Source organism: Somniosus microcephalus, chromosome 11, assembly GCF_052327205.1.
Source record: "Somniosus microcephalus isolate GS21.2 chromosome 11, FLI_Smic_1.0, whole genome shotgun sequence".
In the NCBI taxonomy this organism is placed as follows: Eukaryota; Metazoa; Chordata; class Chondrichthyes; order Squaliformes; family Somniosidae; genus Somniosus; species Somniosus microcephalus.
In genome coordinates this window covers 200,535,472-200,551,609 of record NC_140997.1, presented here as the reverse complement: position 1 = coordinate 200,551,609, position 16,138 = coordinate 200,535,472, and the positions used below count along the sequence as shown (strand labels likewise).

General features: G+C 39.2%; 1 protein-coding gene across 1 annotated transcript in view; it reads right to left on the bottom strand.

Annotated features, from left to right (window-relative positions):
• phf2 (PHD finger protein 2) overlaps nt 1-16,138 on the bottom strand; it is a 143,227-nt gene that overhangs the window by 70,494 nt on the left and 56,595 nt on the right. The window contains exons 3-8 of the mRNA XM_086001691.1: nt 15,642-15,753; nt 12,212-12,372; nt 8,940-9,081; nt 7,241-7,427; nt 2,777-2,939; nt 117-204 (exon numbers count right to left, since the gene is read on the bottom strand). Of these exons, the coding sequence (XP_085857817.1) occupies nt 117-204; nt 2,777-2,939; nt 7,241-7,427; nt 8,940-9,081; nt 12,212-12,372; nt 15,642-15,753 (853 nt within the window). The remainder of the gene's footprint in view (nt 1-116; nt 205-2,776; nt 2,940-7,240; nt 7,428-8,939; nt 9,082-12,211; nt 12,373-15,641; nt 15,754-16,138) is intronic.

Sequence of the window (16,138 nt, the reverse complement as noted above, 5' to 3'; positions counted from 1 at the left end):
TATTTGGATAAGTTCTGTTGCCATTAACCAATCACAGATATCCAGATTGACTTCCCAGAACACAACTGCTTGCTTGAACAGTAGTTTTGCTGCTGTCAAACCGCAGAATACCATACCTCAACTGCATTTCAATGTTTAGACTGTGCAAAAAGTGTCCTCCGAAAGCCAAGCAGTCCACTGGAGTCAATGTTGCATAAATCCAACCTATTAATAAAGTAATGCAAATTTATTACCATATGATCGGAAGACATTACTGGCACAAATCTGTTAAGTCTTGTGTTGCTCTGGATATCAGGTATAATTCTTCCAATTTCTAAGAACTAGAATTTTGTACAATTCAATCCTTTCACATAATTGGAAATCATGACCCTCTTTACAAAAATTACAAATCACTTTATACTTTCAAGGCCCAAAGCAGCTGCAGCATATACACTAAAATATATGGCAACTAGTGCTGTATAACAAATAGGACAAAACCCTGCTGTAGAAGCTAACATATAGTAGTTTAATGAGTGTTAAACGATGAACATAACCCTACACTTACAACTACTTTTTAACTACAATTAATGCATGAAGGAAAATATACCCCTATGCTTACCTGCTCTCCCATCACTCCTGTTAGGATTCACCATATTTAACTTTTGAAATGCACTTTTGTATAGAAGCACATTATGTGCTACATATTGCTGAACTTTTGTCACCTAAAGATTCCTGATATACACTGTAAGACTTTTCTTGTCGTTTATCAATATATATATATCTGTAGCTAAGCCAGTAACATGTATTCTTTTATTGTAACAATATTATAATATACCTACATTTATCCAAGTAGGTTCTAATTTTTTTTAACTAATCTAACACACAAGTGCAAGTCCGCTTCCCAGATCAGTGGGTATGTATTAATAGCTCTCTCACCAGTCATACCAATGAAGCATTAATACTCCTTCAACAACACACAGTTCTTATGAAAAGGTATAAACCTTTTTACCCATTAAAAAAAATAGCATAAATATGATCAATACATATCATTGGATAACATACACATGATGCAATTGTGATTAATATGACACATAACTATGTTCCTGCTAAGCAGTGCGGGCGCGCGGCAAGCTTGGAGATGCCACGCAATAAACAAAACAGGCCACGTAGGCGCTCGCAACATCGTCAGGCCCGCAGGAGCGGGCTTCCATGCGCGAGAGAATACAATGGAATAAAACACATCAATTGACACTGTGGAATAACAAATTGTGTGTTTATTTCTCACTGCTCTTTGTATTTTGTTTAGTTACTAACAGTCAAAGAAAATTAATTGACCGCAAGATATTATTTGTGTTTCAAATTAGAACAAGCAAGGAGTCCTTATACACTGTAAGATTATATGATTCTTACGCAGATTGACATTAGTAACTAAACAAAATACAAAACTCAGAGAAATAAACACACAAAATGACATGGAAAATATATTTTAATATGGTGCACTGCGTTGTTTGAAAGGATATACGGAATAAGAACTAAACCCGCTCAGTACTGAAGAGGAGTACAATGAATTTCGGTGCAGTTCCAGGATGTGTTACCTTTACACAGAAACATGACTTTTAATAAATTGCAAAAAAAGCTGCAATATTTAAAAAGAAACTCAACCCGAATATCACATGTGTCATTTCCTTCATTCTTAAGGTTTGCATCAGATAAATTGTAAGCTTTCAGCAGGAAATCTGTCCAGAAAATATTAGAAAACTCGCAATTTTATTATTTAGCAGTGAGAACATGGATATTAATTCTGAGTGGCAGATCTGGGTTCACTTAACAAAAAATAAAAATCAGAGAATAATATTGCTTAGCGATCGAAATCCCCCAGTGAGGAGACGGTTAAACAGGCGGTTTGATGGAACCTCATTTGATCCTGGGTTTCGGCAGTATTTTCTCTCCATCTTTGGTTAAATTTTCCCAGTTATTTACAGTTTTTTTTTTTACCCGGCATTGATGAGCGGGTGTAAAAAAAGAGAACAAGGGAGGAGTTCCGTTGTTCTTTTTCTTCCTTCCTTTCTTTGCCTTCACTTCTCTCCCTTTCAGATCAATATACTGTAGTGATGGGAATCCCAAAATAAGTTGCTGATTCCTCGGTGTTTCATCCATTCCAATCGAAATTCAACATTCCAATCAAACCCATTTGCTATTCCACAGTGTCATTCGAAGTGTTTTATTCCGTTGTATTCTCTTACACGTAGAAGCCCACTCCTGCAGGCCTGACAACGTTGCGAGTGCCTGCGTGGCCTGTTTTGATAACTGTGCGGCACTTCCAAGCTTGCCACGCACCCGCGCAGCTTAGCGGGAACATAGACAATGACCTCGAGATGTTATGATTAATTTTGATGGGACACCTGACAGAGCAAATTCTAACACGAGACACGTGTAATATAGTTTTTGTAAGAGCTGTGACCTGTTAGAGATTAAATAAAGCCACTAATGAGGTTTATTAACCAAAGAAAAGCAACTGATTTCATGATTTTTAAGAGTTTGTCGGATTGTCTCATGATTTGAGACGGTGGGGTGATAATATGGCATTACTGAATATATGCTTTTAAGTGGCTGCTGTTGCTGTTGTTGTTGTAAAATTTGCCCATGGACAAAAAGCTTGCGTTCAGAGTTTGTGGCCCGCTCAGTACAAAAAAAAAAATTAGAGGTAACATTACACATAACCCTTTATGGTTCTTCTTGATCACCCACCTAAAAGTACCCCTTTTAAAGATGAAATTTGTGTGGTGAAACATTATACCTGATGGGATAAACAGGCTCTGTCCTTGTTTCAGGGTACATTTGTAGCACTTGTCTACTTGATCTGCAAAAAACATTTCACTCTGATTGGACGATGAACTCCATCTTTCATACAAAGCAAGGTTTGCAGAGGTTGACTTAATCAGATAGAAAATTTTCTCTCCCTGAAGAGACAAAGATATGGCACACTTAATATTACAAACATTCCTATTGCCACCTTCCAAATAAATTTTGTGCTAAATAATTTAACATATAACATTTTCAGTAACTGGTCTTTTTTATAACACTTTTAATATAATGAATATCCCAAAACTTATTCACGGAGGTGACAACTGAACGCCATGCACTGACTGATGAAAAATTAGATTAAATGTCTTAATCTAAATGTACACTCTCGGGAGCCGCAAGCCTACATTTCGTTGTACTGCACTTGTGCACTAACAATGACAATAAAGTTGATTATTATTATTATTAGGGAAGGTGACTGATGACGAGATTAAAGAGGTAAGTTTCAAGGATGATGTTAAAAGAGGGAACAGAAGTAGTAAGACAGAGAGATTTAAAGGGCAAAGAGCGGAGACATCAGCCGCGATTTTACGAACCTTGGCGGGTCCGTGGCGGGCCACGTCGGTAGGGGGTCCCGACCCCGCTGCTGGCTCCAGCCCGCTCTGTAGAATTAATTTCCTTTGACTGGACTTGGTAAGCCTGCCCAGCACGTTTCCCGGCCAATTAGAGGAAGCGGGTCTGGTGACGTCATTTCATGACGCGTCATCAGCCGGTTTCCTTAAAGGGATCATGGCCAACTTTAATTTGACATTTGTGCTGTCAGTGTTTTACAGCATTGAGATGTTGCCAACACTGACAGGCACTGCACAGAGCTGCACCCAGGTTCTCCTATGACTTCCTCCATATGCTTAAGGAGGGCATCATAGCACACAGGGAGGTCCTCTTCCCTTCCCATGGGCAGAAGAGACCTCCCCAGAAGATCAACACAGCCTGGTTGTACATTGCACAGGAGGACACAAGCAGGGATGTGGTCAGGGGGACCTGGGTGCAGTGCCGCAAACGTTTCAACAATTTCGGTAGATCACGAAACGTTAGTACAAAGCCACACTCAACCTCATCCTGCTATGCCTCTCATCAGATCCCCATCACTCTGCCTTCCCTATCCTACTCCTGCACATCCTTACTCACACCAACTTACCTTGCACCTCCACCAATCCCTCTCTATCTATATTATCACATCCCCATCTCACTAGCCACCCCTCATACTCATCCTCATCCTAGTGCAATCATTCCAACTAACACCACACAAGGGTGTTTTATGCAATGTTCATGTGAAGTTTCTGTTAATGTGCTGTCAAACATTGAAACCTTTATTTTCAACACTTTGCGTTCTTGGAGAGATTTGTGTGCACCTTTGGAAGTGGCTTAGTGAGTTGCAGTGAATGGTGAGACATAACGGTACCCCCTGCAATGGTGTTGAGTGTGAAAGGAATGGCTTGGTCATTGTAGGGGTGCTTTATGGTGTTGGTGTGGGGTGGTGCCAACCTGGTGCATCATGTGACAGCCAGGGTGTACAGCACCAAGTGAAGTAAATCTGGCCATGGTGAGGCCATTCCTGGCAGCAATGTGCACGGGTGCTGATGCCGTGTGTCCTGTGCAGCATCAGTTGATTGCGGAGAAGGTTGGTGTTGATGTTGGTGTGCCTGGTGCTGCTGGTGTGCCTGGTGATGCTGGTGTTGGGGCTGATCATGGTGGTATTCTGAGGACCAAGGTGAGAGAGTTTCAAGGACATCCATGTTGATGGAATAGATGGCAGGTGAAGTAGCGATGACAGAAGCGATCTGTCAATGGTGGGAGAGGTAATGAGGTCAGACTGGATAGAGACTTGTGCAAAGACTTGCAGCATCCTGAATCTGTAGTGGAAATGCAGTTTAGAGAAGCTAGTGGTTAAAGGAACATATCTCAATCAGCTGGGCACTTTGACTTGACATTTGAAGCTGTCAACTCATCAGCTGATTCAATGGTCACTGACCTCCCGCCTCAGCTTCACAGACGAGGTCGAGGCACAGTGGGAAACCGGTGGGCGACCTGTCAAATCCAAAAAGCTGGGAAAAAACCATTGATAAGTGGCTGTAAACAAGCCACTGATGATTTTAATTGCCTCTCTCGCCGCTGCCTGTCGGGTCTGCTCAGCATTGGCAGACCCGATAAATGTCCAGTGTGTGCGTTTTGACAGTGGGTTCCTGATCCACTGTCAATCATTTTAAATTTAACAGCTGACCCGCCACCCATCCCGTCCGCTGAACGCTGGCAAAAAAATTCCAGCCATCATAAGGTTTGATTAGTTAATTTAACTGAACAGAAAAGCAAGCTCTGTGGCCCCATGATTACCTAATCAACACTCACTGGGAGTACCCGAACCAACGCTCACTGGGAGTACCTGAACAGTTGGGGGATCAGCTTGCTTTTCCAGAAGGTTGTGTTGAGCTTCTTTAGAATGGAGTAGGAGGCATGTTTTTAGTCTTCAGACTTTATAAAAAGTTGAAATCCTTTATTATAAGTTATTTCACTCCATGCCATGCAATGTAACATGATTAAGGGGCAACCTACTTCCAGGTCTTTCTTAAAGCTTTTCTATAACCAGTCAGAAGAAACCATATAACTGTACAGTGTAGGATTCGCAAAATCCAGAAAATACAGTCTAGATTGGTAAAACCCCTGAAATGGCCACATTGTGAGAACACAAGATGGAGTTGGCAGTTCTCATGGCTCAGTTCAAAAGGACACACCAGCAGTATCTTACAGCAGCCTGAGTCATCACCGATTAGAAGATTCCAGAACTTACTGCTATTGATATGATAATATGGTTACAGCAGTAACGAACTCGTAAACAAAAGTAATTGCACCTGGAGGTGCGCTAATTGCTAGCAAAACGCAAACCCATCTCTGAAATCGCTGAGCACAGAAAAAAAAAACATTATCTGTACCAAACTCAGAGGGACACAGGACAGATCCCATCAGTTTCATTTACAAGACATTAAAATAAAGTGCTTGCTTTTGTCAAAGCAGCCTGCCCATTACCTTGACAAAAGAAAACCCCTGATTTGGCGCCGAGATAAGGACAAGGAAACAGTATAACTGTTGAGGGAAAATCGACAGCAAGACCTTTTTCATTCAGTGAGATTCAGACAGATCCATCACAGTTTCATACAGGAGCACCAAGGTCAAGGACAGTTTTTAAAACCCTGGTGAGGTTCGAGGAGCACAGAGAGCCTACAAGTTCGAGCAGGAGAAAGATTCAGCCAGACTTAGACAGATCCATCACAGATTCACACAGACACGAGGTCAAGGACAGAGCGAGGAGGACCCACAAGATTGTGCAGGAGAGAGATTCAGCCAGACTCAGACAGATCCACAAGAGTCACCAGAAGCAGTGAAGTCCAAGTCCAGAGACCATCAGGAGTTCGAAGGCCGAGTGGAGAGGAGACGGTTCGAGGAGTTCGGAGGACTTTCAAGATTGTGCAGGAGAGCAGATTCAGAAGTTCAGTCCAGATCCAAGACCATCAGGAGTTCGAAGGCCGAGTGGAGAGGAGATGGTTCGAGGAGTTCGGAGGACTTTCAAGATTGTGCAGGAGAGCGGGTTCAGGAGCCGGTCCCATGAGGAAGATCGGAGATCCCGGACGTCACAGGAGTACCAAGATTAAGGACGGTTTTAAAACTCTGGTGAGCATAAAGGCCCAACTCTACCTAACTGACATAGTTGAGGTATATTTTAGCAACGGGAGGGTTTGTAACATTAAGGGTTTGTAATTCAGGAGTGTGATTTATCCCTCGATGTGTCCGTGCGCTTTTCCCACCCCCGTTTTAGTATACCGCTGATTAAGAATTGTTGTATGATTTAAGATAGTCAAAGTTATTCCTTGTGTGTTAAATTTTAGTTCCCATTGGGAGACGTGCTAATGATTTTTGTCTAAATTGATTCTTGCATTCTCTGTGTTTATTCTCCTTGAAAATAAAGATATTTCTGATTTAAAACTCACCTTGTCTCACCTGATCCATTTGTCTTCCGAGTCACAAGTTGGGCCACACATCAAGGTTGTCTGGCAATAAGCCCAGTGTCTAGAACCGGTGAGGGGGGAGCGCTTCGGAACCGCTCACGAGCAGTGCGAAATCAAAACCGATCTAGCACACCATAAGCTCGTTAAAACGACCCCTTACAACAGGTTGACTTACATTCCAGAAAAACAACTTTTCTCTATCTAATGCTTTCGCAGTGATACTCTGAGTGAGATCAGAAATCAATCAATTAGTGATTCACAGGGCCTACTCTTTACTCTCTTACTCCAATCTGCTGTACTACATGGCTATGTTTGTTGTAAAGTTTTTGTACTGTTCTGCTTGTAAACCACTTTATAAAGGCAAGTTATTGTTCTTGTTTAAAAATTCAACTTCAACTTACTCGTAGAAGATGATACCAAACAGAAGAGCCCCCTGAGCCTATGTGGAAGTCTGTGTAGCTGTCTTTTACACCTATTTGGCAATACTTTGTAACTTTTGGCTTATCGAAAAGTGAATCATCATGCCACAAATTATCAACCCAGGACAATTTCTTGACAACTTCAGGAGCTTCAACCAAACTAGACATTCTGCAAAAAAAAAGAAATGCAATTCTGAGTTTTTGTTAAATGATATTCATAAATTTCTGACTGAGAAAGATATTTTTTGCCATTTAATCTCCCACTGAAATGGGCCAGAATTTGCAGTCGGTATGATGGCGTTTGAAATGTACAGCAAGTTCGCATGCGCTAAATCCTAAACTTGCGATTGGTCAAATTCCGACTTGACAGGTAATCCACATTGACATTGAAATCCCAATTGCTCGTGCAGAGCTGGGCTAATTGCCCACCAACTGCCCAGCAATTACGTATGAAAATTTTACAGCAGGTGCAAACAGGCACAGGGTCTGTTTGCACAGCGTAAGGGGATACCTACTGACAAATCCAAGAATATATTTAACTTTAAAAGCTATATGACGCCGGAAATGGAAGCATTTACATGTGACCCACAGGATTTTGTCCATGAAAAGTATTTATTAAAGTAAAGAAATGTCTTCTGATAGATTTTTGAAGAAAGTATTATTCTCAGGTTTTTTAAATGTTTTTGCTAGGAGGAAAAAAATTAAAATGTAGATGACTTACAAAATGCATTCTGCACACATCCAGACCTCAAAATCACAAACTTAAGTTATTTTCGAAGTACTGATGTCATTTATTTTTGAAAAATAAATTTACATGTTTTAAAGGGGCTAGAAATAAACTTATCTTATTTAACAAGTTTTTAAAATGTATAAATTGATACTTTTCTGTTGTTTAAAACTCTTACGCTTTTACCAGGCGTAAGAATTTCACGGACATTTGCTGGGCAGAATAGCCCAACTCTTCGCCCGTGGATGCCCTTTTCCCGGGGATACAGATGATCTGTCAAGACAATTCTTGACAGATCGCAAGTTCTGGGTTTTAGCGCATGCGCAGTACATGCCTAAACCTGGAACTTACGCAGCCCCTACAGGCGCGGGCGCACCTCATACGCACCCGTAGGGGCCGCAAATTACGACCCATTATATACTTTAGAATCTCTAATTGGAAATAAAATCTGATTCAAACCCATAATTAATGCCTTAACTAAATGTTATTCTACCAATATTCTCCCTTTAATCGCTGTTGGCTACCATGTACCCTCCTCTATTCTAGAAGAGCAACAGTCGATGGTGAGCATTTCACCAAGGCAATTATTAATTACACTCTGTGACTATAAAGCTAATAACAATTCAAATTGAGCAATTTGGACTCAATTAGCTTATCCTTATCCCATCCACCCAAAAAATGGTTAGCCTCACTTCTACATGACATTTTTTTCTCACAGCCAAATTGAGAACAGAATGCTTCTTTGAGCACAAAACAAGAACTTCATCTGGTTTAGCTCACCGAAGAAATTAAGGACATGATGCTTTGATGGTGGTCACCCAACATACTATCTGGGCAGCTAGATATCTTTTTCCTTTCATAATTTTTAGACATTTTTGCAATCAATTTTAAACAACATAGCTGACATTCTGAAATGGTCTAATTATAAGAAAATGTTACATTTAAAAAACATACTTGGTATCTGAAAATTCAAGGTTAATCACATTAAGAACTCTCTTCCGGTTTGCACTATAGTAGTAGTCAACAAATTCCTTTATGGTCAACTTGCAGGTCTTCTGTTTGGTGACATCTACAACATCAATAACTCTGTCTGGGCCTGGAAAATAAAGTGAGAATACAGCAAAACTTGTCTGTAAGGACTGAAGACTTATTATAGGGTAAAGTCATCAAAATCTCAATGGAATGTAATCTCTATGGGGTTAAAAGTGTTAACTCAAGTTACGCAAAACATTAACTACCAAAATGGAAATTATTTCAAATGAATGAGTTTTGATTCAATTAACCCTATTATTTTAAACACTAGTCAAATTTGCTATAAAATCACATAAAACGTTGTACCGTTGCTTAAAAAGGGAGAAAGGGATAAACCGAGTAATTACAGGCCAGTCAGCCTAATCTCGGTGGTGGGCAGATTATTGGAAAAAATTTTGAGGGACAGTATTAATCATCATTTAGAAAGGCACGGATTAATCAAGGACAGTCAACATGGATTTGTTACAGGAAGGTCGTGTCTGACTAACTTGATGGAATTTTTTGAGGTGGTAACAAGAAGGGTTGATGAGGGTAGCACATTTGATGTAGTCTACATGGATTTTAGCAAGGCTTTTGACAAGGTCCCACATGGCAGACTGGTCAGAAAAGTAAAAGCCTATGGGATCCAAGGGAAAATGGCAAGTTGGATCCAAAATTGGCTCAGTGGCAGGAAGCAAGGATAATGGCCGATGGGTGTTTTGTGACTGGTAGGCTGTTTCAAGTGAGGTTCCGCAGGGCTCAGTACTAGGTCCCTTACTTTTTGTGGTATATATCAATGATTTAGACTTCAATGTAGGGGCATGATTAAGAAGTTTGCAGATGATACAAAAATTGGCCGTGTGGTTGATAGTAAGGAAGAAAGCTGTAGACTGCAGGATGATATCAATGGACTGGTCAGATGGGTAGAAAATTGGCAAATGGAATTCAATCCAGAGAAGTGTGAGGTAATGCATTTGGGGAGGGCTAACAAGGCAAGGGAATACATAATAAATGGTAGGATACTGAGAAGTGTACTTGGAGTGCATGTCCACAGATCCCATGAGGTAGCAGGACAGGTAGATAAGGTGGTTAAGAAGGCATACAGGATGCTTGCCTTTATTAGCTGAGGCATAGAATATAATAAATTTTAAACGGAGATAGACAGTTTCCTAGCTGATAAGGGAATAAGGGGTTACGGGGAGAGGGCAGGGAAGTGGACGTGAGTCTAAGTTCGGATCAGCCATGATCCTATTGAATGGCGGAGCAGGCCCGAGTGGCCATATGGCCTACTCCTGCTCCTACTTCTTACGTTCTTAAGAGCAGGGAGGTTATGCTAGAACTGCATAAAACACTAATTAGGCCACAGCTAGAGTACTGCGTACAGTTCTGGGCACCATATTACAGGAAAGATGTGATTGAACTAAAGAGGGTACAGAAGAGATTTACGAGGATGTTGTCAGGACTGGAGAATTTAGCTATGAGGGAAAATTGGATAGGCTAGGATTATTTTCTTTGGAACAGAGGAGGCTGAGGGGAGACTTGATTGAGTTGTATAAAATTATGAGGGGCCTAGATAAAGTGGATAGGAAGGACCTATTTCCCCTAGCAAAGAGGTGAATAACCAGGGGGCATAGATTTAAAGTAATTGGCAGAAGGATTAGAGGGGAGTTGAGGAGAACTTTTTTCATCCAGAGGGTGGTGGGGGGTCTGGAACTCACTGCCTGAAAGGGTGGTAGAGGCAGAAACCCTCAACGCATTTAAAAAGTACTTGGATATGCACTTGAAGTGCTGTAACTTACAAGGCTACAGACCAAGAGCTGGAAAGTGGGATTAGGCTGAATAGCTCTTTTTCGGCCGGCACAGACACGATGGGCTGAATGGCCTCCTTCTGTGCCGTAAATTGCTGTGATTCCATGAAAAAAGGTCCATATCAGCATGTAAAGTTTGTGAATAAGAGAATAAAAACATCAAAGAAAATTGTGATTACACCACCAACATAACACTATTCCGAAGGAGAAGCACAAGCTAAGTACAGTATATGGGGAATACATTCATTCAAATGAGGGTGCCTGCAATTCTGAAGAGAAAGTAATTGATCTCTTGATTATACAAAATAATGACACTGAAAAGGCACTGGATCTGATTAATATTTGTTAAAGACTACATAAGGATAGCCCAGGCACACTGCATCTTCCTCCTTCCAGCAATATCAAGGCCATAATGACCAGAGATGATGCATAGATTCTCCCATACAGCTGCTTTAAATATTTCTTTTAAGTGTATATATCGATTAGCACAAGAAGTGAATAATGACATAGTGGAATGTACTTTAATGCTGCATGGCCTCCATGTCACACCCGCTGGCAACAGTGGATAATACTCTCAAATCAAATAATATGCAAGTCATCTCTTAGATATTGGAGAACTGCTTTAATAGGATATTAACAATAGTATTTAGTCTTAACAGACAAGCAAAAGGTCCTTCTGATGTCAACAATTTCAGTCTCTACATCAAGGATAAAAAGAAAAACTATGAATGCTGGAAATCTGAAATTAAAATGAAAAATATTCAAAATGTACAGTAGGTCAGTTAGCATTTGAAAGCGAGGTTAATGTTTTGGGCGGAAGCCGTCTCCGGTTTTACAAACTAAAGAAAAAAGAAAAGCGAATCTACATTATTTAAAATAAACAATAGAGCTTTACTCTTATTTGACTTCATCAGAAGCCCCTAATTATTTTAAGGCCTCAGCCTGGTATTCCATTATGACTGCTGGTTGCTCATAGCAGTTATTTGCATTATGCTGATTTGAAACACACAATACACTTGATAATAATAGATTAAAAACGGAGATTACAGTTTAATATTATTGTGTATAGTGTAAACCAAATTCATTTCATATTTTTAACTGGTTAGGTGTTGCAGCATTTCTCAGTGAAACAGCTTCCATACACCAGTTCTCACTGATGAGCACCTTCGACATGTAATACAATGGCAATACATACACATGCAAGATAGAAACCTATTGCTGGCTGTACAACTTTTATTGCTTTCAGAGTAAGGTTTGTTTTACACAAAATGCATGATGATAAATAAGTGCTGGAAAATAAATAGAATGCAAATATATTCTCGTCCATTTTAATATAATGAAAAAATGATTGTTCTCACTTTCTTCTATTTGTGTATAATACAACCTTTTGTTCATTTAAATACTTACCAACATAATTTTCAAGGTCACTAACGGAAAATGTAAGTGGTGGTAAACTTAATCCCAAACCATCCTTCTTTGCAACCAGAATAGGTCCAGTAAAACCATTTTCTTCCAGAAATCCCAAGGACAGTTGAGTTCCAGTCAGTCTCTGAATAACCTCCTCCGCACTATAGAAATAAATGTAGATTTACTTCACTGCGATAATAACGTTTGATAACAATGGTTATTTTAAATAGCGAATTTATTTTTATATATCATATATATATGAATGTCACGTGCATTTTTTGGTATGCCAAGTTGTTTGTAATTATGTTCTTTGTCATATTTTCACGTCAAATATTTGTGGTCATGGTGCATATAAACAATTACTGAAAAAGGTAAATTACTTACTATTAACCATCATCCTTTTGAATTAAGTCTTCACTGCACATAGTCATAGGATTATGGGCCAATTGGGGAAAGCAAATGGGAGAAACCGCTCAGCATTTCACACAGCCTTTAACTACTGCTGTATTCTCATCTCACAATAGCTCATTGCCTGCAAAATGACATCATCCCCAGTTCAACTTTAGAATTGTCAGTACGTAAAGATTCAAAAAGATGAAAATGCCAATGGAATAGAGAGGAGGAGTGAGGGAATGCATGTGCAGACAAAATATAATTCAGAATAATGAGGACTTCTTTACAACAGTGACTCCACTTCAAAAGTACTTCATTGGTTGTAAAGCACTTTGAGACGTCCGGTGGTCGTGAAAGGCACTATATAAATGCAAGTCTTTCTTTCTTTCTGGTAAGTAACTTCTTACCTCAGTCAAGTTTCCTTTATGTATAATCATAAGATTATATACTAAAGTAGTACACAGTAGTACACAAGGTTGAGGAGGGATGGAGAAGAGGAATGGGTACAATAATGGGCTACACCAAAACATGGTCAAAGTGTTCCATTTGTTAAAGACCCTGACAGCAAGATTGATTAAACAATATTGAACCAAAATGAAGGAGAACTAATCAGGTTAATGCTTGATAAAGGTGCAAAAATTACTTATGTAATTTACCATCCACTTATTTTTAACATAGAGTTGCTTCTTTCTTCCCCCAAAGCATGAAGTGGAAACAAATAAGGCATTAAATATTGAGCAATTATTAAACTAGCATCAAAAGAAAAAGGAGATGGATGCAACAGATCACCGTATCTGAGAGAAGAAATCCACGTATACACCATCTATTCCTCAAAAGTATTGATGTCAGGCCACCCAGTTCCCAAATTCTCAAACAAAAGGTTGGCATCTGGCAATCTGATCTGAAGGAAAACAAGCCATTCTTCTGAAGATCAGTGTATGTCCCCATCCATGTCCTAGACCAGCTTGCAATACAACGTTCTTTAGATTTTGTTATTGTAGAAATGCCAGGTAGTTTTGGAAGATTTCACATCGAAAGCAAGGCAGCAGTGCAAAACACGTCAGTCACTGGTGATCAGAAAAGCATCCTCAGTGATAAAATGTTCTGGCTGTAGCAGTACTGCATTCTTGAATAGATCAGGTTTCTGTTTGTTGGTCTGAATTGAATTTTTTTGGCGCATACTTTATATTCTTAACTTCAAAGTGGAAGAATTGATCAACAACTTCCTCATGCAATGTTCAGCCTTCATACTGAGATTCAGTAATAAAAAATGGCATATTCCACTGAATAGATTCTACCCTTTGGAACAGCATTTTTTTATCAAAGTGCGAGTCTACTGACCAAAGATTGAAACTAGTCTCTGTTTATTAACAACACACTGGATAAATTTGCCAAACCATCAGGAGAGACCATCTGATGTGGTACAGAACATACTGGGCATAGGGTCATTAATCTGCCCCACCTTGGAGGACAATGCATTTATTCATTCCTGCAGAAATGTCTTCTGCTGTAGCCTCTTGACAACTCCATTTGAACCACAACAGAATAGACAAAGTCAGAAGAGTATGAATGTAAAGATAGGAAATACATCGCTTATGAATGGTGGGGGAATTTATTCATCAATCAGCAGGCACCATTTTTCCTTTTTACTCTTGGTTGTTGGTCATACCAAGTTTTAATTTTAAGTGACAAGTTCCTCTACTGTTGTCATGGTAGCCTTGAAAAGTTTGTAAGTGCACCTTGAAAGTTACTGTTTTATTACAAAAAGTTAAGGGATACAAGAATACTAACTTCCACGATGAATAAAATAAGAAATAAACAGTTGATTTCTCTGGTAACTCTCTCTGGTTTGCTTTGCCCAATGTGTAAAGGTCAGACAATTTCATTGTTTAAGCCATTTGTTCTGTGATTTAAGTGCATATTATCAGATTTACCTCACCCTGTGATTGTTTCTGTTAGTCCCACTACTTACATAATTTTGATTCATTTGGCAAGTAATCTAAGCAGTATCTTGAGATAAATAAACTAAAACTGAAGCTGAAACCATCTAATATGTAGCATACACCTGCCCACAAAATAATGACCAAACTGTATGAGTAAACACAATGAGGTTTGTTACAAGCAGAATATATTTTCAGAAATGCAAACTAAAAATGTGATTCTGGAAAGATCTTTGACTATACTATTAGATTTACACAGAGGGTATAAAATGTATGAAATTGGGTTCCAATAGAGGCAGTGAAGGCTGATTGTGTCAGCAAGTTCAAGAGAGAATTAGATAAATACCTGGTGAAAAATGTGTTAAAACTTTATAAGAAGTATCGTGGGATATGATTTTTCCTAGACACTGGGACCAGCCAGGTGAACCACAGGGGTCTTTTCCAGTCCTGTACATTCCAAGCTCCTACGTACTATTGTTCCTTCAAAGTTTAGTTTTACCATTCAATGATTAATAAGGTAAAACTGCAGAATAAAAGCAAAAGAACTAATTTACAATAAATTCCACCTCACAATCGTTGGGCACCATCTGCTACAATTTTGTTGCAGTACATGAACTGCTTATAGTGTAAAACTGAATTATACAGAAAACCAGTTTCTGTTGCACAATATTCAGCTTTTGAAAAACAAGTACTGTACTGTGCATTTATTAACTTTAATATATTTGTTTAAAATTAGAGTTACACTGCTAATTTGAAACTTAATTTTTTCTGTATTATGCAAATACAATTTTCAAAGGAAAAAGGTACCATATTCAACCAGATTATATATGGTTTGTTTAAATCAACAATTCAAAGTAAGTAAGGCATCTACAATAATTATGGCAATTTGCTCATTATACATTTGCACAAATTCGTAACAATAAATGCACAGATAAATAAAATCTGTAGCTGTAAATTCTGTAACTTACTAACTTCTTGAATGTCAGTGACTCAAATTTCCCAGTTCAATTAGTGAGTAGTCTCCCATAACAAAGAAAAGCTTAAACAAATGCTTCAGAAGCAAAGTTTTTTAATGGCTTCTACATGAGAATACCTACCTGGGGAAGGTCCGACTTCGGAGCTCTTTTATGAACACCTGGCTTCCATTCTGCACTGGTCGTATAATATCCACGGAATGTATTGGCTCATACTTTTGCCTTTTCTTTTTCACTAGAAAGTATAAAGAGGAAAATACTGTACTTAAATAAAATAGAACTTTGTTCATTTCTGACTGCAGATTGCTTAAACTGCATTTTGATTATATATGTTTAAATAATCAGCTAGCTTGACAACTTCAAGCTGCATTCCCAAGGCTGTCACCTGTAATGTCCAGCCTCTCAATGCGATCATAGAAACATAGAAGATAGGAGCAGGAGTAGGCCATTCGGCCTCTCGAGCCTGCTCCGCCATTCAATGAGATCATGGCTGATCATCCAAACTCAGTACCTTGTCCCTGCTTTCTCCCCATATACCTCGATCCCCTTAGCCTTAAGAAATATATCTAACACCTTCTTGAATATATTTAATGAATTGGCCTCAACTGCCTTCTGTGGTA